Source organism: Schistocerca serialis, chromosome 11 (genome assembly GCF_023864345.2).
Source record: "Schistocerca serialis cubense isolate TAMUIC-IGC-003099 chromosome 11, iqSchSeri2.2, whole genome shotgun sequence".
Classification (NCBI taxonomy): Eukaryota; Metazoa; Arthropoda; class Insecta; order Orthoptera; family Acrididae; genus Schistocerca; species Schistocerca serialis.
In genome coordinates this window covers 141,078,051-141,103,043 of record NC_064648.1, presented here as the reverse complement: position 1 = coordinate 141,103,043, position 24,993 = coordinate 141,078,051, and the positions used below count along the sequence as shown (strand labels likewise).

General features: G+C 40.3%; 2 protein-coding genes across 3 annotated transcripts in view; both read right to left on the bottom strand.

Moving 5' to 3' along the window:
- LOC126426703 (ankyrin-3-like) overlaps positions 1-24,993 on the bottom strand; it is a 501,231-nt gene that overhangs the window by 293,305 nt on the left and 182,933 nt on the right. The gene's annotated exons all lie outside the window — the stretch shown is intronic.
- LOC126426704 (CARD- and ANK-domain containing inflammasome adapter protein-like) overlaps positions 7,044-24,993 on the bottom strand; it is a 226,395-nt gene continuing 208,445 nt past the window's right edge. The window contains exons 1-2 of one of the 2 annotated variants that reach the window (XM_050088625.1): positions 23,226-23,362; positions 7,044-8,020 (exon numbers count right to left, since the gene is read on the bottom strand). In XM_050088625.1, the coding sequence (XP_049944582.1) occupies positions 7,489-8,020; positions 23,226-23,344 (651 nt within the window). In that variant the 5' untranslated portion in view covers positions 23,345-23,362 and the 3' untranslated portion in view covers positions 7,044-7,488. Of the gene's footprint in view, positions 8,021-23,225; positions 23,363-24,993 lie in introns of those variants that run through there. The other variant, XM_050088626.1, reaches the window with a different exon arrangement.

The following is a 24,993-nucleotide window of genomic DNA, read 5'->3' as shown; positions in this document are numbered from 1 at the left end:
ACCACATCAACCAAAACACGACATCCAGCCTACAAATGCAGGTCCAGGTGCCCTCTAGTGGTCGAACTGGTGCTCAGACAAATTATAAGTGGGCTGTTACTTTTTCGAAGCTCTGTTAAGTTTCCCGAGTATACTCGGCATCTAAAGTTTCTACCAAAATAATAATAAACGAGATAACTCGGGGTTGTGTGTTAAGGATTGATTTACTTAGTTTTTACAGTAATTGTTATTCCTCATGTGAACAGTTTACAGGTGAGTCACATCAACAATCGTGCCATCGACCTAAGATAACTGCAGAACGTAAGTCGGCCAACGAATATGAGTGGCCGACAGTTGGGAGAATACTAATAAAGTTTGAAAGTAAATTATCGGTGTAACTGAAAAACGTCGCACACTCTACACAGTTTGCAGTTGTCAGTTTGTCAAAGTCCTCTAAGTAATATATCCTGTACTACATCTGTGACACAATCTTCCAATTGGAAATTGAAGTGGAATTCACATTCAGAAGACGAAGGCATTCTAACTGGGACCACAAAATTCTGGAATACAAAAAGCTGGGGACTGAGTATAGTGCTAATTACAATTTATCAGCACCAGAAATTTCTGATTCACCAGACATGCACACTAAATCTTTCCTGTATACAGTGATAACAATAAACACTCTAAGGGAAGAGTCAACGTATTACACCCAAAAAATTGTGACATACGAAAAACAGCCAGGTGACTAGTTTTTTTCCAGTTCTACACACAAACACTAACTGCTGATTGGCGCACGTAACTACACATTTAGGAGTCAATTATGTTAAAATTCGTGAGTTATTAGCATTTTTTCCTGCTCTATATAAACTGTGTTTTACCAAAATAGTGGTTTCATTTATAAGTCTATTCTTTAAGGAGCAGAACGTAATACAGCACTGTGTTTCAGAGAAAAATATGAAAATTTTGAATTAGACAGTTATTCCTCTAGAAAAATGAAATTATTCTACACAGTCAGAAGACATGCACAACTAAAATCTTCACAGCCAAGTTCAAACGATATAATCTGGCTATACAGTGAACAGTTAGCTGAAAAATCACAAAATTTTTGTTCCTGTTCTATAATAAAGTTACATAAAAAGTTTATTTATTCTGTTGTACAGTTTGGTTTTGTTAACTTTCGACAGTGTTTGAATCCAAAATTGAGTTGATAATTGACACCCAATGCAATTACACTGAAGTGCCGAAGAAACTGGTAGAGGCATGCTTATTCAAATACAGAGAGATGTAAACATGCAGAATATGGCACTGTGGTTGGCAGCACCTATATAAGACGAGAAGTGTCCGGCTCAGGTGTTAGATCAGTTACTGCTGCTACAGTGGCAGGCTGTCAAGATGAATGTGGTGTTGCAGTCGGCGCAAGAGCAATGGAACAGAGCGTCTCTGAGACAGTGATGAAGTCGGGATTTTCCCGTACAACGATTTCACGAGTGTACCGTGAATATCAGGATCCGGTAAAACATCAAATCTCCTACATTGCCGTGGCCAGTAAAAAATCCTGAAAGAACTGGCCCAACTGCAACTGAAGAGAATCGTTCAACATGACAGAAGTGCAACCCTTCTGCAAATTGCTGCAGATTTAAATGCTGGGTCATCAACAAGAGACAGTGTGCAAACCATTCAACGAAACATCGATATAGGCCAAAATGGTTCAAATGCCTCTGACAGGGTGTATACGTGGACAAGGAAAAAAAATTCCCGGATATTTCCCGGTTAAAAATACACTTTCTCCCAGGTGAAAAACACTTTTTCCGTGTTAAGTGACAGTCTACTCTTCTTCGGCACAGTAAAACTCATCAATCCTTTGAATGTGTATGGTTTTATATACCGGAGTAGAATTTCCAGGCACTTTAGAAAACGAATTTCACGGAGGGGGGGGAAGGGGGGGTGGTCGGGAACCACGTTTTGGAAGACCTTTGATGTGCAGCAATATGTACGCTGCATATTTTCGTATTATGAAGGTATAAATTTGAAAACACAAAATCAAATAGGGGTAATGCAGGAGTAGGTTTAATAATGAATAGGAAAATAGGAATGCGGGTAAGCTACTACAAACAGCATAGTGAACGCATTATTGTGGCCAAGATAGATACGAAGCCCACACCTACTACAGTAGTACAAGTTTATATGCCAACTAGCTCTGCAGATGACGAAGAAATTGAAGAAATGTATGATGAAATAAAAGAAATTATTCAGATTGTGAAGGGAGACGAAAATTTAATAGTCATGGGTGACTGGAATTCGAGTGTAGGAAAAGGGAGAGAAGGAAACATAGTAGGTGAATATGGATTGGGGGACAGAAATGAAAGAGGAAGCCGCCTGGTAGAATTTTGCACAGAGCACAACATAATCATAACTAACACTTGGTTTAAGAATCATGAAAGAAGGTTGTATACATGGAAGAACCCTGGAGATACTAAAAGGTATCAGATAGATTATATAATGGTAAGACAGAGATTTAGGAACCAGGTTTTAAATTGTAAGACATTTCCAGGGGCAGATGTGGACTCTGACCACAATCTATTGGTTATGACCTGTAGATTAAAACTGAAGAAACTGCAAAAAGGTGGGAATTTAAGGAGATGGGACCTGGATAAACTAAAAGAACCAGAGGTTGTACAGAGATTCAGGGAGAGCATAAGGGAGCAATTGACAGGAATGGGGGAAATAAATACAGTAGAAGAAGAATGGGTAGCTTTGAGGGATGAAGTAGTGAAGGCAGCAGAGGATCAAGTAGGTAAAAAGACGAGGGCTAGTAGAAATCCTTGGGTAACAGAAGAAATATTGAATTTAATTGATGAAAGGAGAAAATATAAAAATGCAGTAAGTGAAACAGGCAAAAAGGAATACAAACGTCTCAAAAATGATATCGACAGGAAGTGCAAAATGGCTAAGCAGGGATGGCTAGAGGACAAATGTAAGGATGTAGAGGCCTATCTCACTAGGGGTAAGATAGATACCGCCTACAGGAAAATTAAAGAGACCTTTGGAGATAAGAGAACGACTTGTATGAATATCAAGAGCTCAGATGGAAACCCAGTTCTAAGCAAAGAAGGGAAAGCAGAAAGGTGGAAGGAGTATATAGAGGGTCTATACAAGGGCGATGTACTTGAGGACAATATTATGGAAATGGAAGAGGATGTAGATGAAGATGAAATGGGAGATACGATACTGCGTGAAGAGTTTGACGGAGCACTGAAAGACCTGAGTCGAAACAAGGCCCCCGGAGTAGACAATATTCCATTGGAACTACTGACGGCCGTGGGAGAGCCAGTCCTGACAAAACTCTACCATCTGGTGAGCAAGATGTATGAAACAGGTGAAATACCCTCAGACTTCAAGAAGAATATAATAATTCCAATCCCAAAGAAAGCAGGTGTTGACAGATGTGAAAATTACCGAACTATCAGCTTAATAAGTCACAGCTGCAAAATACTAACACGAATTCTTTACAGACGAATGGAAAAACTAGTAGAAGCCAACCTCGGGGAAGATCAGTTTGGATTCCGTAGAAACACCGGAACACGTGAGGCAATACTGACCTTACGACTTATCTTAGAGGAAAGATTAAGGAAAGGCAAACCTACGTTTCTAGCATTTGTAGACTTAGAGAAAGCTTTTGACAATGTTGACTGGAATACTCTCTTTCAAATTCTAAAGGTGGCAGGGGTAAAATACAGGGAGCGAAAGGCTATTTACAATTTGTACAGAAACCAGATGGCAGTTATAAGAGTTGAGGGACATGAAAGGGAAGCAGTGGTTGGGAAGGGAGTAAGACAGGGTTGTAGCCTCTCCCCGATCTTGTTCAATCTGTATATTGAGCAAGCAGTAAAGGAAACAAAAGAAAAATTCGGAGTAGGTATTAAAATTCATGGAGAAGAAATAAAAACTTTGGGGTTCGCCGATGACATTGTAATTCTGTCAGAGACAGCAAAGGACTTGGAAGAGCAGTTGAATGGAATGGACAGTGTCTTGAAAGGAGGATATAAGATGAACATCAACAAAAGCAAAACAAGGATAATGGAATGTAGTCGAATTAAGTCGGGTGATGCTGAGGGAATTAGATTAGGAAATGAGGCACTTAAAGTAGTAAAGAAGTTTTGCTATTTGGGGAGCAAAATAACTGATGATGGTCGAAGTAGAGAGGATATAAAATGTAGGCTGGCAATGGCAAGGAAAGCGTTTCTGAAGAAGAGAAATTTGTTAACATCCAGTATTGATTTAAGTGTCAGGAAGTCCTTTCTGAAAGTATTTGTATGGAGTGTAGCCATGTATGGAAGTGAAACATGGACGATAAATAGTTTGGACAAGAAGAGAATAGAAGCTTTCGAAATGTGGTGCTACAGAAGAATGCTGAAGATTAGATGGGTAGATCACATAACTAATGAGGAAGTATTGAATAGGATTGGGGAGAAGAGAAGTTTGTGGCACAACTTGACCAGAAGAAGGGACCGGTTGGTAGGACATGTTCTGAGGCATAAAGGGATCACCAATTTAGTATTGGAGGGCAGCGTGGAGGGTAAAAATCGTAGAGGGAGACCAAGAGATGAATACACTAAGCAGATTCAGAAGGATGTAGGTTGCAGTAGGTACTGGGAGGTGAAAAAGCTTGCACAGGATAGAGTAGCATGGAGAGCTGCATCAAACCAGTCTCAGGACTGAAGACCACAACAACAACAACAACAAATTTGAATTCCACCAAACACCGCATGTTACTTTCCGAAACTTTGAAATCGAGATTGCGATGCGCTTTTGTAAGACAGTCATAGTTCATGTCACATGATCTCGTCAGCTGATGGCAGCATAGGACACGTGATGTAGTCAGCCAATAGCAAGATCACTCTTCAGTAGCGCGAACACACAAATAAGAAAAGTTAATGGTTTAAATTAATATACATAGCATTCACATATAATATTGGTCTCCAAGATTAACAAGCTGGAAGAGAAGCTAAGCTTCCACTACTATAGAATGTTGACCGTTTTTGCGCATGTTACACCTGAAAAACATCACACAAATGTGCCAGTAAAATTTTTAATAACGACGTAAATGTCTGATCTTCTGGGCTCTAAATTCTTCTAAATGGTCGTCCTCAAAGAGTTGATTTTTAAATCAGAGTCAGACGCTTTGTGATTTAAGAAATTCATTGTACATTCTCGCACGTAGTTCATCTTGTGTAAAAGGAAACCTGCTTTGAATGTCACGCTTTTCAAACCACCATTCGCAATATTTTCCCGCGACCTATTTCAGCAGTTGCAAGTGAGCGCCAGATAACAGGCGTCAGCGCGCTTGCGCAGCTATGGTGACTCAGGAAGCCCGTATGTTCGTACGTGTAAAACATTAAAAGATCTTACTTCAAGAGCGTCGGAATTTCGTGAACCATACTAAAACGAAGAATTCGGCTTAAAATGCACATTCGTATGTAAATTTTCTTGGAGTACCAGTACTTTATTATCTCATGTTTGGTTCTTTATTATGGCATAATGCCATACGTGCACTTGAAATGCAGCGAACAGTTGAAACTAGCCAATAGTGTGAAATTAAACACTTCTTTTCAAATAGTGTGCCAAATCTCTTTAGCAAACTGGCAAAAATAACTTCATTGTTCTGTAAGGCGATTAATGCTTGACTGTCACAGAAAGGTGAAAATAAAATCTGAAACTAATAACATATTTTAGGCTTCTGTAATTACGCGAACGTATTTTAATTCATGTGATAGCTCCCGGCCAAAGAAATCCGTTTGATATCATTTAACGCGAGAGCAATAAACGAACAAGAAACAACAAAACCATTGAAGGTAAACACAGGTCACATGGTGACTCCCCACCCCAACTCAGACTGCTGTGTGCATCAGCCCCAGATTTACTGTATTTACGAACCGTGACAATATTAAGTAGTGGCGCCCAGCCACACTTCTGTAACCAGAAGCGGGAGAAGATTTTACTCATACGCGACTCAACTGCGCATGCTAAACAGCCCGCCCGCAACTGCTCAAACGAATCTAATTTAAGCAGTTGTCACGTCACGCTCATTGGGGCAATTTGTTGTTATAAAGAATTCCAGTCTTCTTAAAGCTTTTGACACACTTTGCTGTTGGCAGACGCTTGTATGAGCACTGTCTTTTTGTTGTATAAGGCACATTTCCTTTGCAATGTAAGTTTTACTTTCAGTTTTTTTCTCTCGTTCACGTTTTGTTGCTGCAGTATTACTCTGCAGTAGCGGGATACAGTGATATCCTTTGTTAGAGTATTGGTTCTTACCAGTCAAAATCACAAAAAATTAACTGAAAACTAAAACAATGAAAAATTCCCGTAATTCTAAACAATTCCAGGGATTTTCCCGGTTTTCTCCCAGATGGAAAAATTCCGGGTTTCTTTCCGGATCTCCCGGGTCGTATACACCCTGTTATACAGCTGACAGCAACACTTTTGTAGCCAGAAGCGGGAGAAGGTACATGCGCAACTCAACTGCGCATGCGCATGGATCCGCTTGTAACTGCTCCGAGTAAACAGTTTTGACATGTTCATGCTCATCGGATGCAATTCGTTGTTATGAAGCATTGCATAGGCTTCCTAAGGACTGACATTTTTCTACTGGCAGACGATTGTATGAGCACTGTGTTTTGTTGTATACATGGCACATTTCTTTGCAACTTAAGTTTTATTTTTTTTCCCTCGTTCATGTTTTATTGCTGCAGTATTATTCTGCAGTAGTGGGATGCAGTAATATCTTTTGTTAGAGTATTATCTCTTACCAGTCAAAATTACAAAAAATTACCTGAAAACTAAAACATCCCAGAATTCTAAAAAATTCCCAGGTTTTTCCAGGTTCTTCCGGTTGTCCCAGGTCGTATACACCCTGCAGTATGAGCCCAACCACATTATTTAAACACTGCTACCAGAATAAACACTGTCAACGTAAGTAGCGTTTGTCGTTTGTGGACAGAGGAAAGTTTTGTGTACAGCACGGAAATCAGAATAAAACAAAAAATTAAAAGACTGTGGGCTTAAACTTTATTCAAATGCAATAGCCTTTATCACTATACATTTGGATTCACTGGTGCACATGTGTATCATAACTTCTAACAAAAATACTACACAGTTCTATGACTGAGGCAATGTGTGCATGGATTAAGGGTTCCAAAATAAAGCTACGAATGTCTGTGGATGAAGTTTTGTGTGATTTTCAGCTGAAACTTCATATAAGTGCGAACTTTTTGAGGATCTCATTCCTTTTACATCTGGATCTGGAGATATATGTTGTTTAAGTAGATGTTTAAGTAGAAGTAGTGTGCTGAGAGTTGGTTTATTCTTGAGAGGATTAGACACTAAAACGAAATTCACTGCCTGCACGATGACATCTAGATCACTGTACCTGATCAAAGTTAGTTGGAATCTTAACTGTTTTAGCTAAATATGTAGTGTATACAGCAACAACAATAAAGTAAAACTTTATTACAAGTCAATGTAAGGACTGGAAACAGTGTTGAAAGTGCTGAAAGCTGTTTTTGTTGATACGGTTGCCAAATGCTCAGGTTTCTGCTTCTTTAAGTCAGTTATATCTTTTGTCGCACCCGCCAGGAGCAGTGTATTCACTACATGTACTCTATCATCTTTTACAGCAGTGTTCACACTCGCAGCCACGTGGAGCGCAGTCTGCCCCGTGGCATCCTGAGCGTCTACTCGTGCTGACGCTCTCACCAGCATCCATATTACATCCGTGTTCCCTCTCTGAGCTGCCAGGTGTAGGGGCGTCCTCCTATTCGAGTTGACACTGTTGGCATCCAGTCCCGCATCGAGCAGGTGCTTCACAGTGATGGCGTGCCCTCCGTCGGCCGCCAGGTGCAGCGCCGTATTTCCTCTGCCGTCTCGGGCGTCCTTTGCCACTCCGGCTAGCAGCAGCGCCCACACTTCTCGTGCGCTCCCACTGCGAGCGGCCTCCATAAGTCTGGCCATCATCTTCTGCTTGATCCTGTCTGGCATATTGCTGCAAAACACATGAAATGACATGGGAATACTTACATCTGTACACACACACACACACACACACACACACACACACACACACACACACACCATAAGCCACTGTACAGTGTCACTTGAGGATCTTAGTGCTGAGTTTTCACTCAGACGGCGCTTTGGCGTTAGGCGGTCTTTTTCCGTGTGTTATCGCTGGCCGGAGAGGAAAGAGGTGGCTGCCTTGGCGTGGAGACAGTTCGGCTCGGCGGGGGTTGTTTGCGTCTGGACGCCGAGTGGGGCCCGATGGGAAGACCGGACCGTGATTTTACGGTTAATAGTGTGGACAGCGGCGTGGTGTGCCGTTTAACTTGATTCGCAAGGGGAGAAAAATCTCGCCTGTTGTAGTTTGCCGAGCCTGAGTTTGAAATACCTTCCATGTGCGGCGGGATGTCATTTCGTCGTCCTGTCTCTCCGTCGCTGGGATCGCTATCCTCGTTTACCGTCCCGTGGAAGTATACCGATGGGCTACGCTGTTCTCCCTACTCTACTAGACGCTGGTGACGGAAGTGCGTCGTTCAGCGGCACGTCAGTCAGGATGCTTTATGTCTGATCTTCAAGTGCGTAGTCTTCGAGAGGCACTCCTTAGACGTTGCCTTGCGCAGTTAGATTTAGTCTTGTGGTGCTTCCGCTTTCAGTTAACGAAGCGTAAGCTCGATTCGGCACTCCGTACGACGCTTGGCACCTCAGCATGTGGGTCGGAGCCACCTTTGCGACTAAACGGAAGCCTTTGGACTGAGACGTCTTGTGTTTTGCATGTTGTTCATAAACTGTTGTTTTGGTATTAAGTTGGCTGAGGTTTCTCATGGATTTCCCGGCATTTGGTCTGTTGTCCGGCCCGGGCTAGGTCTCGTTATTTTAAAAGTCGGTCCTTGTTTTGGCTTAGTACGACTGCCTGGTGGTTCTGGTAGTTCGCCGGGTCGCTGTGGTTGTGTTGCATTTTGTATGGGGCTGTGTGCTCGGAGCCGTGGAGTACCATTTGTGTGAACCGCTTCACTGGGGAGTACTGATCGGTCCACTCTTGGTCCTCCGATGTATAAAATGATTTTATTATTATTATTATTATTTCTTTACTTTCATAGACGTTAAGTCTGGTTCAAAATGGAAAGTGACGTGGACCTTGATCAAGCGTCACTTCCTTTTAACTGTACGGTATGTGTTATTTTGCATTTAGGAACTTTCAGGTAATTGAACATATATCAATAATTACGGATTTTTGTAGTTGTATATATATGTTTGGATGTAGCTGTATTGCATTGATGTACTGGTGGATATTGTGTGGTATGACTCCTGTAGTTGATAGTATAATCGGTATAATATCAACTTTATCCTGATGCCACATGTCCTTGACTTCCTCAGCCAGTTGGATGTATTTTTCAATTTTTTCTCCTGTTTTCTTTTGTATATTTGTTGTATTGGGTATGGATATTTCGATTAGTTGTGTTAATTTCTTCTTTTTATTGGTGAGTATGATGTCAGGTTTGCTATGTGGTGTTGTTTTATCTGTTATAATGGTTCTGTTCCAGTATAATTTGTATTCATCATTCTCCGGTACATTTTGTGGTACATAGTTGTATGTGGGAACGTGTTGTTTTATAAGTTTATGTTGTAAGGCAAGCTGTTGGTGTATTATTTTTGCTACATTGTCATGTCTTCTGGGGTATTCTGTATTTGCTAGTATTGTACTTCCGCTTGTGATGTGATCTACTGTTTCTATTTGCTGTTTACAAAGTCTACATTTATCTGTTGTGGTATTGGGATCTTTAATAATATGCTTGCTGTAATATCTGGTGTTTATTGTTTGATCCTGTATTGCAATCATGAATCCTTCCGTCTCACTGTATATATTGCCTTTTCTTAGCCATGTGTTGGATGCGTCTTGATCGATGTGTGGCTGTGTTAGATGATACGGGTGCTTGCCATGTAGTGCCTTCCCCTTCCAATTTACTTTCTTCGTATCTGTTGATGTTATGTGATCTAAAGGGTTGTAGAAGTAGTTATGAAATTGCAGTGGTGTAGCCGATGTATTTATATGAGTGATTGCTTTGTGTATTTTGCTAGTTTCTGCTCGTTCTAGAAAGAATTTTCTTAAATTGTCTACCTGTCCATAATGTAGGTTTTTTATGTCGATAAATCCCCTTCCTCCTTCCTTTCTGCTTAATGTGAATCTTTCTGTTGCTGAATGTATGTGATGTATTCTATATTTGTGGCATTGTGAGCGTGTAAGAGTATTGAGTGCTTCTAGGTCTGTGTTACTCCATTTCACTACAAATGAGTAGGTCAATATTGGTATAGCATAAGCATTTATAGCTTTTGTCTTGTTTCTTGCTGTCAATTCTGTGTTCAGTATTTTTGTTAGTCTTTGTCTATATTTTTCTTTTAGTTCTTCTTTAATATTTGTATTATCTATTCCTATTTTTTGTCTGTATCCTAGATATTTATAGGCATCTGTTTTTTCCATCGCTTCTATGGAGTCACTGTGGTTATTCAATATGTAATCTTCTTGTTTAGTGTTTTCCCTTGACTATGCTATTTTTCTTACATTTGTCTGTTCCAAAAGCCATATTTATATCATTGCTGAATACTTCTGTTATCTTTAGTAATTGGTTGAGTTGTTGATTGGTTGCTGCCAGTAGTTTTAGATCATCCATGTATAGCAAATGTGTGATTTTGTGTGGGTATGTTCCAGTAATATTATATCCATAATTTGTATTATTTAGCATGTTGGATAGTGGGTTCAGAGCAAGACAGAACCAGAAAGGACTTAATGAGTCTCCTTGGTATATTCCACACTTAATCTGTATTGGCTGTGATGTGATATTATCTGAATTTGTTTGGATATTGTGGTTTTCCAGTTTTTCATTGCTATGTTTAGAAACTGTATCAATTTAGGATCTACTTTGTATATTTCCAATATCTGTAGTAACCATGAGTGGGGTACACTATCAAAAGCTTTTTGGTAATCTATGTATGCGTAGTGCAGCGACCTTTGTTTAGTTTTAGCTTGATATGTCACCTCTGCATCTATTATCAGTTGCTCTTTACATCCTCGTGCTCCTTTGCAACAGCCTTTTTGTTCTTCATTTATAATTTTGTTCTGTGTTGTATGTGTCATTAATTTCTGTTTAATGACTCAAGTTAATATTTTGAATATTGTTGGTAGGCATGTTATGGGGCGATATTTACCTAGTTTCGCTGTGTCTGCTTGATCTTTAGGTTTCAGATATGTTATTCCGTGTGTAAGTGTATCAGGGAATGTGTATGGGTCTGCAATGGAACTGTTAAATAATTTAGTTAGATGTGAATGTGTTGAGGTGAACTTCTTTAACCAGAAATTTGCTATTTTATCATTTCCAGGGGCTTTCCAATTGTGAGTAGAATTAATTGCTTGGGTGACTTCATGTTGCAAAATTATCACTTCAGGCATTTGTGGTATCATCTTGTATGTGTCTGTTTCTGCTTGTATCCACCGTGCATGCCTGTTATGTTGTACCGGGTTTGACCATATGTTGCTCCAGAAGTGTTCCATGTCTGTTATGTTTGGTGGATTGTTTATTTTAATGTGTGTGTTATCTATTGTCTGGTAAAATTTCTTTTGGTTTGTGTTGAATGTTTGGTTTTGTTTCCTTCTATTTTCACTTTTTTTGTATCTTCTGAGTCGTTTGGCTAATGCTTGTAATTTCTGCTTCTTTTCGTCTAATTGCTCTGTCGCTTCTTGTTGTGAGATTTTACCTAACTTTTTTCGTTTTTTTCCGAGATTTCATTTCTTATAAATTGTGTTAGCTGTCCGATGTCTTTTCTCAGTTTTTCTATTTTGATCTGTAGCCTGTGTTGCCATGCTGGTTTTGTGGGTTTCTTCTGTGTGTTGGTTGGTTCTGATCTCTGCCTAGTGTGTATATTTAGTGTAGTGAGTGCTCCTATATAAACCAGTAGTTGTAACTCTTCCATAGTTGTGTTTTCATTTATTTTGTTGTGTATGATTGTGTTGATTGTTTTTATTGTTGTTTCGACTTGTGGGTTATTTGGTGGTCTACGCTCTTCTTCTTCTTCTTCTTCTTCTTGCACATTATTTTGTTCCAGTATTTGTTGTACTTGTTGTTTGATGTTTTCTAATTCTGACTGGGGTATCCTGTTATTTTTTATTATTACACGGATCTGATCAGCTAATCGTTGTTCTGTTAAAAATTTTAATTCTGGGTATCTGGTAATAAATGTTGTGTATACTTGTGATCTGTATCCAGTTGTGTTGGTTCCTAGGTTTGTTGCTTGGTAATAACAGAACATGAGGTGTCGATTAACTTCATCTGACCATCTCATCCTCTGTCTTTGTTTTCCTTCTAGGGTGGTTCCAGGAAGCATATCCTGCAAAACAGCTCTATTTGGATTTAAATCATTTTCCAGTTGGCTAGCAGTGTCGTTACCATTGTGGGCAGGCATAGGGTTCAAGCGTCGACCCCGACCATGACGGCGCTTGTCCGAGGCTTCTTTAGTTCTGTCCTGAACCAACTAATCACACTAAAAGGGAGGTTAGCCCTATTAGTGGTTTGTTCTTTTCGTCGCCTTTTACGACTGGCAGAACATACCGGAGGCCGATTCTTTTCCCGGGCCTCCACGGTTTTTTTTATTATTATTATTATTATTATTATTATTATTATTATTATTATTATTATTATTATTATTATTATTATTATTATTATTATTATTATCACTTAAATAATTTAATTCTTGTTGCATTAATTGCAACTTGGGTACTGAGAAATTTAGTAGTGTAATTAGGGAAGATTTACTAGTGGCACATGCCTCTTTACCTGTTTCGTAATCTGTTTATTACCGAAAGACCTTAAGCTCATAGTGATATGATGTGATTTTCTTAAATTATTCTATGTCATTTTTTTTTAATTTGTTGATCATTGGTGTACTGTTCCAAGTATTAAAATGTTTCAGGTTGCTATTACTTCGGTGGAACCCCAACGAAGAGAGCAGTTGCGTGCCTTATGTGTCCGTTGTTTGCTTTGGTGCACCTGACTTAAGTATTGTGTTGCCTCCTCCCTTGCGGCCCCATCGTGTTCTTCCCATAAACATTTCCTTCAAGGCATTTTAGTTAACTTTATGCAAGTATTATTTTAATTTCTTACATTGGTAAAATTGTGTGCCCCTGATTATGCACACTGTGTCATAGCAGAGTTCATGTGCCATTGTAATTTCTTATACTCCATTCTGTGCCCTTCGTGATACATATTGTTTGTCATAATAGATTTGAGGGTGGGAATTATAATGTCTCATATACAATGATGTGCGTGTGTAATGGAGCAATAAATGGATGATTGTTATTTCTGTTTTTGGCGCCCTTCATGCCTCCTTTCTTGTCCCTATTGGTAGGCTATCCTTTTACTTTTGTTGGTAACCCACCACACTCTCAATCTCTGCTTGCAAGTGATTCGAATTGCCAGACAATCCGACTATAAAAAATCCTAACAACTTTGTGGTAAGCGATCATGGTATAGAAAAGCAATAATCACCAAGCATTCCAAAGGCTTTTGGACCAGATGAGATACCCACAAGAGTCTACACAGATAACGTTAAACCACTTTCTTCCCTTCTAGCAGCAGTTAATCGTTGATCCATGAAGCAACGAAGCACTTCTGGTGACTGCAGAAAAAAAAAGCACTGGCCATTCTGATTTTCAAGAAATGGCATAGAATAGATGCTGTGGCAGATGACGGACTAATGGAGCTGGGAGCTGGGTGGCAGCAGAGGGGAGTGGCCCACCTCATGTCACACCATTTTTACTCAAATCCAAAACAAGGCCAACATACCATCAGTAAATAAAACGCAGGTTGGTGTCCGAGGTCCCATACACATGAAAAATACCGACTTAATTAGTATCAGGCAATGCAGCTGTCAATTCAGAATATATAGAATTTTTGCAAAACACTAAATGAAACCACGATACTGTAGAATGATAACCAGCTGTCTGCTACACAATTATTCTACATGAACCTTTTTTGACACATACGCTATGTACCCAGGTGTACTGTAGGTACACTTTAAAAATACGCAGGCAAGTGCAGTGAAGAGCTTACCACTTAATGTTTTAACTAAAGTGTTACATTCTAATAATTATTTTCTTGATGTGCATACTTCTATTGTATCAAATATTGAGGAAACGTTTCCTCCAAAAATCTCTACAAGTTCATGCCAGATTTACTTCAAAATTTTACACTATTTTTAAGAAACATTCAGACAGACATGCGCAACATATTTCTCTTAGCAGAAATATACAGGTTCCCTGTTAAAACCGACGGCGAAGAAGAGTGTTGCGCTATGCAACAAAAATTTACGGTTTCGTTTTCTTGCACTGAGTTAACAGAAAAACGGGACATAAGGAAGAGTTAATTTATGGTTTATCAGCTGGTTATTGGACTACTGCTGTGTGCTCTGATTGTCCTTAACATTGTAACGACCTGTTCACGGGTTAGAACTATGCGAAGTAATGAATTTGAAGTTAACACTGTTTCACCCAGGAGTTGGACAGGCTCTTGTATTCCATATATGATCAATCCCGAGAGATTTAGCCATTCATTTTAAGCTGGAACAAAAATGAAATAAATCATTACATTTATCACCTAGTGTTTCTAATCGAGCTTTATGAGAAATGAAATGAAGTGAACACGAATCTCTGGACACACTAGAGCACACGTATGTGCAGACTGGATTTTCACCAGTCTGACGGGTATTCCTGAAAAGATTCAAATGAAAGTCAAAGGGAATTTCCATGGCGGCTACTTTCTTCATTTGGCCTCCTACAAGTTAAAAAGTTTTAACTTAATTTTTTACACTGCTTTACAGCAAATGAAACTGTCATATGGTGTTCCAAATTGTAGACTTATGTTTAACAAAAAATAATGTTTTTTTCAAATACTGAAATAAGAAAAATATTTTACTCGAAATAATTTGGCCTTATTGTGTGACTCAACATAAATGCACCTATATATGCAGTATTGGTAGCCATCTATAGCCTTAATCACAAGGAACAAAAGCAATAATAGAGGAAGGTGTAGCATGTGTGTGCCAAATAGATTTATTTAAAAAACTGCGACAACACTCAGGTGTGGCCACAGAATATTGTGTATATTGAGAGGGTGGGCAACAAAAGGTTATTCTACGAGTGGTGGGCAAATTGTGTGCTCATAAGTTATTTTACAGAGGTCTCAGCAAGACCAGCATTGGATGTGGTAGCCTGGGAAATCTGTTTTTCAACTGGGCTGGTGGGGTACTAATGTTCAGTAAAGGCTGAGGAGACAATGGTGGTGTGTTGCTCTAAGAGTCTGCATCTGAAAAAATCTGATGGCTGGTTCTAAGCGAACGTTTGAAATAGAAAGTATGCCAACTATCTAATTGTAAATACTTGTCTGTAGGTTTACTGTGAACAGAAGTGTGTACTGACCCTTGCTGAGGATGAGGTCAACATGGAGGAAAGTTGCTTAGGACTCGGAACAGGATCATATGAAATTTAACTGGGAGACTCCAAAAAATTTTAAGAGGCCAGCTTCACCATGATTCCATATGGCAAAGATGTCGTCAACAAATGTAAGCCAAACGAGGGGCTCAAGGGTTATTGATTGCAGGAAAGCCTCCTCTAAGTAAACCATGAAAAATCAAACAATGGAAAATCCAGGATGGAATGTAACAAAACGAGAGAAGGAAAGTTCTACCCACCACACAGCGGAGGTGCTGAGCCGCGACTGCGTCTCTGCTGCATGGTGGGTAGCAACTTTCCTTCTCTCGTTTTGTTATCAACCATGAAAAAGTTATCCTAGAAAGAAGCTATCCCGGACCCTACAGTCATGCTCATGATCTGCTTGAACATCTGCCCTTGAAAGATAAATTAGTTCTTCGTAAGTACAAAGTTGATTAATGTGAGTAGGAAGGACGTCATAGGATCAGAATCAAATGAGAGGTAGTTGAGGTAATATTCGGCAGCAGACATATCACATACAGTGGGGACACTGGTAACGAGGGTCATAGCACCAGTGGTGACAAACAAGGTGGTTAGAGAGAATGGGACACCCAGATTTCAGATTATCTAGGAAATGGTTGGTCTCTCTAACACAGGAGGGAGGCTGCTGTCGCTTATCAACCAAGAGAGATATGTTCAGTTGTTGCTTTCAAGCCATCAACGATGAGACAGCCAGGGTGATTGGGTTTGTGGAGGTTCGGAAAAAGGTAGAGGATTATCAGCTACGATGAATGGGCATAAACAAAGAGTGTATACTGGCAGCATACAATATCCTACTGCAGAGCGTCCTCTTCAATATAACTCTTGTGACCTCTATGCCTGTTTCACCACATGTGCCATCTGAATTTTCCCCCTTTCCCCTCATGACACCAGATTCTCAGAACTGCGTAGGTAGGATCTGTTGTTAGAATATGTGCTTGGTTCTCGCCATCCATCTGTCCTTTATTTAAGTAAATTTCTTTGGTCTCAGCATTTATTTTCAACAGCTATTTCTTTTCTTTATTTTTAGTTTTCTTAATGACTTAATTTCTGACCTGGCTGTCTCCCCTCCTCCTCCTCCATCTGTCTGCCACCTGTAATGTGCTTAGGTTTCCACTCTTATTAACTCTTGCACAGTGCTTTATCAGTAGTTTGTTCCTCATTACCCAGTCTTCCATCTTTAAGCTCTCAGGTTTTCAAACCTTGGATGGTGCTGTCCCAAACAGTCTTTCCTTCTCATCCCTGTGAGTCTCCCCTGACAAGGTTCTGGGCGACTTTGCTCAAGTTTCCCCATTTCCTAAACTTTGCCAGTCCTTATCTGTCATTCATCTTCCTTTCTCTTCAAGCCTTCTGCCAGAAGGAGTAGCCACTGGCTCTGGAAGTTCGCAAATTTCCTTAAATTTTATACATTTTTCCTCCTGCCACCACTTGGTGAGTAGTCTTATCTATCGAATTATATTAAAATCTATTAAGTATGGTGTACCACAAGGCTCCATTCTGGGACTAGTCCTGTTTTGGGATTTTGTAAATGACTTGCAACCAGCCAGCTCAAAAATACAACATCTTTGCAGACTATTCAAACATGCTCTTAAAAGTAGCGACCAAAGAAGCATTACAGAAAGAAGATATGCACTTCACACATTACAGATTAATTCTGTACAAATAATCCGACAACAGGTACACAAAAAACAGTCACTATGGATCTGGACACAGTTACTACGAATTAGCACACATTTGGAGCAAGTATCCGTTGACCAACCTATGGATTTATTCAGCAGAAATCTAGAAAATTGAAGTACAATGAAGTTTCTTGGAAATAGATTGAGGAGGATAGATTGAGGTGAGTCCAACAGAGATCTACATCTACATGATTACTCTGCTATTCACAATAAAGTGCCTGGCAGAGGGTTCAATGAACCTCCTTCATGCTGTCTCTCTACCATTCCACTCTCGAGCGGCACGGGGGAAAACGAGCACTTAAAATTATTCTCTGCGAGCCCTGATCTCTCATTTTATCGTGATGATCATTTCTCCCTATGTAGGTGGGTGCCAACAGAATATTTCGCAATCGGAGGAGAAAAGTGGTGATGGAAATTTCATGAGAAGATCCCGTCGCAACGAGAAATACCTTTGTTTTAATGATTGCCACTAACTTATCACGTCTGTGACACTATCTCCCCTATTTCGCGATAATATAAAACGAGCTGTACTTCTTTGTACTTTTTCGATGTCATCCGTCAGTCCCACCCAATGCGGATCCCACACCACACAGCGATACTCCAGAATACGGCGGGCAAGCGTAGTGTAAGCATTCTCTTTAGTAGACCAGTTGCACCTTCTAAGTGTCCTGCCAAAGAATCGCAGTCTTTGGATTGCTCTGCCCACAATATTATTTATGTGATCGTTCCAGTTTAGGTTATTTGTAATTGTAATCTCGAAGTATTTAATTGAATTTAGAGCCTTCAGATTTGTGTGATTTCTCGTGTAATCTAAGTTTAGCTGATTTCTTTTAGTACTCATGTGAATAAATTCACACTTTTCCTTATTCAGGGTCAATTGTCATTTTTCGCACCATATAGATATCTTATCTAAATCATTTTGCAGGACTTTTGATCATGTGATGACTTTACAAGACGGTAAAAGACAGCATCATTTGGAAACAGTCTGAGACGGCTACTCAGATTGTCTCCTATGTCGTTAATATAGATCTGGAACAATAGAGGGCCTATAACACTTCCTCGCGGAACGCCGGGTATTACTTCTGTTTTACTCGATAATTTTACGTCTATTACTACGACATGTGACCTTTCTGACAGGAAATCACAAATCCTCAACACTCTGTAGGCACACAGAGTGAGGAAAGGTGTCGAAAGCCTTCTGCAAATCTAAAAATATGATAATTTGACATACCCTGTCGATAGCACTTATTACTTCATGAGTGTAAAGAACTAGTTGTGTTTCACAAGAACGATATTTTCCGAAACCGTGCTGACTATGTGTCAATAAATCGTTTTCTTCGAGGTACTTCATGATGTTCGAATACAGTATATGTTTTAAAACCCTACTGCAAATCGACGTTAGTGATATAGGCCTGTAATTCAGCGGCTTACTCCAACGTCCCTTTTTGGGTATTGGTGTGACCAGAGCAGTTTTCTAGTCTGTAGGTACGGATCTTTCTGTGAGCGAGTGGTTGTATATAACTGCTAAATATGGAGTTATTTTATCAGCATACTGTGAGAGGAACCTGACTGGTTTACAATCTGGACTGGAGACCTTGCCTTTATTAAGTGATTTAAGCTGCTTTGTTACACCGAGAGTATCTACTTCTATGTTTCTCATCTTGGCAGTTGTAAATATGTAAGCAATAAACTTAATACCATTTGTTACTGTATAATAGTTCTCTCAAGCTGTACATCAAAGAAAATAATAATTGTGTACTGTGGCAGCAGAATCTGTATTGCAACATGCTGCAATCTTTTGGGGGAAACTAATGCTAGCAAGTGTCGTTTCAGAGCCGAAAGGAGAACTATAGGAGCTGTGGTGAATGCAGTTCGTATAAGTGCATTGAAAGCTCTATTTATAAAAAACCATGGCCTTCCATCCCTCTGCTTATAAATTTGCCAAGTAATGTATTTTTGGTAACTCTGGTGATATGCAGCCTGTAGTTAGAGAAGAGGGCATTCACTCACCTAACACAAGAAACTAGGAAATAAATGTCCAAAATTCAAATACAATATTAAAACAAATGGGCCACTGCAAACTGGAATCGAGCTGTGCAACAGACTACACCTTCACTTGGAAATGATAGACATTTCAGCACTTAAAACAAGTTTTTACGACTACCTAATTCAGAAGTGTTATGATGCAGCTGAGAACAAAGCAGGTTCAGAATCTAAAGGTTCACATTATCACTGTACGTGGTGAACAGAAATGCCTCCGAACTTTTATGCTGTTCTCAGGTATTACATGTTACGCATATTACTCGTCTAATTCCCAGCTTCGCTGACGCAAGCTGCAACCCTCTGCCACTACAGGGTTCGAAATTGTATTTCTTTAAACATTGCTGGGTGTAACGTAATTATGTTTGTTCGTGACAAACAGCATGCTGCAATCTAGTTTATAACCACAGAAAACCTACCTACAATTGAAATCCATAGAAAAATGGAAGCTGTGGACATTGATGGTTATCAACATCACTAATGCATTACGGACTCGCTACAAACGCTGGGTCTCAATTTTTTTTTATTATGTATCGTGAACTTACTAGTTTGCACCTGAAGACGCAGCTGCACCTGAAGATGCATCTGTAAGTGCCGTGAAACTGATAGTGCATAATACTAAAAGAATCCTACAGCTGAAGTGGTTTTATTTCTTGACATGACAGACTGTGCTTGCAGTTGCCCACACTGTAAAGCGTTTTGCATGTGTGGCAGAGCTGAGAGTGGACGACCGCATACGGTAACTGCTGAGACTATTTAGAATTGGCTTGATGAACTACTGGATAATACAGGCACAGCTCTTAGATAAGCGTGGTATATCACAGAAACCTAATTGTATGGTGAGTCCCTTGAATGCTCACTCCTGACATGAAATCTGTCAACAACTTCCTTTGGCTTTGAAGTGGGAAGGCGATGAGTTCCTTAACAACGCTGACCAGTGATGAAAGCTGGGTTTACCAGTTTGACTCAATGTCAAATTGCTGATGTCTATACGATCATCACTGTACACAGCCTTCATTCTTCTGTGGATTTCCATTACAGGCATGTCTACTGTGGTTAGAAACTCTACTACAACAAGCTGTTTCTCATGCACCGTCATAGTTATGTTAAACACTACATGTTACGCACTGCAATTTGCAGCCCTATAGTGACAGAAGGTTACACCTAGCATCGGCGAAGCAGGATATTCTACTGCGAAGTGTATTTATTTATGTCTGGAATCTAATCCCAAACGCCTGGATCGATTCCAACCAACTGTAGCGCAACAACAGTTGGCCTCATGAATATCAGCACTGGGGGGCTTATAACTTCTTTATAGAGTGAAGCTATTGGCAAAAATGTTTTTTTAGCCCATCGTATATAGGCTGTTCTGGATGCCAGGTTCATTGTGTGGAAATGCGGCATATCTTCTTGACATTTTTTGTAGGGCAACTTACACGTCAGAGGGGTAAAAAAAAATCTGTTTTCAAGCTCCTGATGTGTGTGCTGCACGACACCATACGCATGTTTTGAAAAGTTATCTGCCTTTTAACTATGTTCAGCAGGGGCTCCATGTACAGATGGCCACACCTGCTGAAAGGCTGTGTGACAGAGGGTATGCACAGAGGAAAGGAGGCAGGTTGAATAATGGGCTGAGAGAGGGTAGGAAGGAATGGGGAATGGACAAGGGGGAGAGACATGGGAGGAGGATATCAATAGGGAGATGGTGCAGGAAGATAAATACAGATAAGAGGAAGTAGGACGTGATGCAGACAGGGAGACAGAAGGGAGAATATGGGGAGTGGGTAGAGAAAGTGTGGGTGAGGAGGAGATGAATAGAGAGTACGAGGACATGGAGAGACTAAGGTAAGGGTTTAGGAGATATAACAAATATGTCAAACATGGCCACAGGATAAAATCTAGAGTTCACGATAATGTAAGAAGAAGAATAAAGGTTGTACAGGACCAAATATTAGAAAAGCCGATTTCAGGCTAGCATCAGGTTTCCTAGATTGTTTCAACATGAAAGTGAAACGGGGCAGTTGGTACCACAATACAAAACGACCAAGGAGGATGAGCTACACGGACTTAGAGGAAGCAGTTCTTGAGTGGATGAGGCGCCTGCAGTCAGCACCACCAGTTGCATGGGAAACGAATGTTTCAAAGTTTTATATTTCCAGTATTAAAGAAAAATGAGCACGCTTTAACTCCTTCCGACTTCAGACCTAATGTATTCAGCCGATGGTTCTTTTAGCTCATCACAGTCAATCCTCACTTCATGTATGTGTGATTTTCATGGAAGAAGTTGCAATATCATGTTTGTGCCGGTGAGAATCCCACACTACATTTGTAAAAAGCCATCAACACAGGTTATGTATCTATGTGTGTCCAAGTAGAGTCTATGATTACATACTAGGGCCATTTCTTCTTCTTCTTCTTCTTCCCCACCTAATGGGCCAGTGTGCACAGTATTGTGAGACATATTACCACAGTTCCCAGAACATATCCCACCTGTTATTCTTCAATGGATGTGGTTACAATACGACGGAGCCCCACCGCCCTTCAAACACTCATTTCCGCGAACATCTGGATCAGACATTCCCGGAAAAAGGAGATAGGCAGACAAGATACTGTTTCACAGCAAGCATGTTGACCTGACCTCACTCCACTTTAATTATCCCTGCGGGGCCATGTGAAGTGTCTTTCATAGTAGACACCTATCGAGCCTGAAGACTATCGTCATGGAGACAATTCTTTACGCCTAGAGCGCTGTTGAAACGACACACAGGATATTAGAAGTGGTATGACATGAGCTTTGTGCAACAATGCCATGCCTGCAGTGATGGTGGGGGTCACTATTTTGAACACTTGGTGTAAATGTAGCAGCTTGTAAAACATGTAGGTAAATGGAATTCTTCATTACTGTACCATCCAAAGGATTTCTGGTGTCTGGAATCAAATTTAATTGCACCATTGCATGTCCACCAATACAGGCAATTATCGCAGGGTACTGGTGAGAAGTCAGTGGTAATTTTTTACGTCGTCATCACGGTTCGAAAGCGGGGGCTCTTAGTCGGAGCGCTACACGAGGCCATGGAAGAACACAGGTACATTTTGGCTTGTATATTTCAACTTCGTTATTTCTGGAGTAGAGTCTCTTAACTGAAATTGATACGTATACCCTTCTCCATAAACATAAGCTCTGAAATGCGTACTTTAAAAGCTGAGAGCACTTTTTCATCATTACTATGAAAATAGTAGCTATTCTACAAATTCTACAAATAGGAGCTATTCTGCAGCACGTTCTTTGTTATTACAAACGACCTACAAAATGCATTTCACAAAGAGTAGAAACATTCCTCTTATTATCCATGGATCTCTTAAGTTTGCCAAATGTTTTTGCACTGTAGCATTATCTTTCCAGTTACAATTATAATGGAGGCAAGATATCAGAGCAGATTTTCCATTAATGTACAGACCGGAGTTGGACTAATACGATCTACAGAACAAGTTAACAGGTGCGATGTATAGTTCCTATTGAATAACTTTCCTGTACTGCTAGACCAACTCTGGAGTTTTTCAGAGAGCGCATAATTCCCGAAGACGTCTGGCACGAAGAACAGCACCCTAATGTGAATGGACGCCTTAGTGAGCACCTGCTTTAGCGATGGCTCACAGTTGCAAGTCGTATGCAATAACAAGCACATTACATTAGCAACTCCGCTGTTCCACAGTAGGAGAACGTGTTCTTATTTGTCGACTGCATTCTGTTCCAATAAGTCATTCGAAATAGCGAATAGCTTGCACTAGGGATGTTTCCCACAATAGCGAAGGGGAACAAATCCCCACAGTTCTTAAGGTATCAATTTCTCAGCTCATGCTTCCTGAACATATGTTCGTTGTTTTGATCCATACTACTATCCTTCAAAATGGTAAACTTTTTAAAACACGGGCACGGACGCACACGCACACGCACTCACCTGTATCCCGATGTCTCTGTGGATGGTGGGCGTGGCAATGCTGCCGCCACCAGACTGGAGATGTCTGCTGCAGCCTCTGCATTCTCCCGCAACAGTTGCGCCCAGTCGCTGCCGGCCATCACCTCGGGGTGTCGCGCTATGAACTCCACAGCGGCCGTACTCAACTTTGGACAATGGTGCAGGGTGGCCACCAATGCAGTAGCTGCAGCATTTTTTACGCTCAAGTCCAGCGCCATTCGCGACTCGCACCGCCGTTTAAGTAGGGGCAAGTCGTACTTGTCAGCGGCTGCCAACAGTTGCGCTGCAAATCTTTCCAGTTCTGGAACTGTGTCTGTATAGACGAACAATAGCATCTGCTGCAACACAGCCTTCTGCACGTCAGTGATTTTGATAAGGCGACTAGTAGCTTCTAGCATGTTGTTCCGCAACATGGCATCAAAGACGGGACTCCTCGCTGCCAGAATGACACTGTGGGCCGGCAAGTGAGAGTCGCCCACCACAAGAGTCACATCTGCACCTTTGCCAGATTCCAGCAGTGTGCACAGGTCGCTTCCAAAACTGCCTTTCTCAGACTTTGATTCTGCCATTACTACCACGCCTGAAACACACACGGAACATCTATGGAATTTCCAGTCGCACTGCAGAGGAAATAAATTTTGTTTTGCTTCTACTAACACACAGAAAACTTAGGTCAGCTATGCAGCTAAGATCAGGTAAATAGCAGGAAATATCCTGGCTATGAATCCAAGGTACAGTATTACGAGTGACCTGCCTACAATAGGAGCAGATACTGGGCACACAAATCTAGGGGTTTGTGATCGGCCCTGGATAAACACTGATGTAAGGCATGTTTACACTGAGCTGAACAGGATGCTCCAGACACTGGACAGAACCTCACGTGAGTGCTGTTCCAGTTGATGCTATCGGTAGGTGGGGTTACACTACAATGGCCTGCACCTAAATAGGAAGGGGAAAGGTAAGTTAGCTTCTCTATTAGCAGATACCGTAAGGAGGCCACAGTCTCACAACGTATGATCCCTGTGGTTAATGGTATCAGGCAGACAAGTTTTATAGGTTAAAGCCAAAGTCCAGACAGACAATAATCAATAAAAAATAAAAAGTTTCATGTACAGAAAATAGGGATAAAGCTAACGGTTGTATCAATTTATTTCACCAAAATGTCAGGGGAATCAAAAATAAAGTAGATGAGCTGTTAGTGTGTTTAAATGATTTCGGAAATAAGAGAGAGTGACATAATTTGTCTCAACACCATATAACTTTGAGGAAGGAAAGAGTCACTATAAGTGGGTATAATTTAGCATCTTAAGCTAGCAGATCTAACATAGATAAAGGAGTAGTTGCCATTTAAACAAAACAAGCGAATACATACAAAATTATAGAAGTAATCAAATTTTATGTCTGTCAGCACTTTGACGTTTGTGCATGTGAACTATAGCTAGATAATGTAGTGTTGATAGCAAATCTGTGTAGGTCCCCACTACGAGTCTGGGAGCTATTCATAAAAATTTTCGACTCATTATGCTGTCTGTCAGACAAAAATAATTTATTAATCTGTGGCGATGTCAATGTAAACTTTCTGAGCAATTCTGATAGGAAAAGAACTAGAAGTGTTTTTAATGACATTACTTAGAATCAGTGATCATTTTCCCTACACATATAGCTCAAGAATCATAAAAGAAGGTTGTATACCTGGAAGAATCCTGGAGATACTAAAAGGTATCAGATAGATTACATAATGGTAAGACAG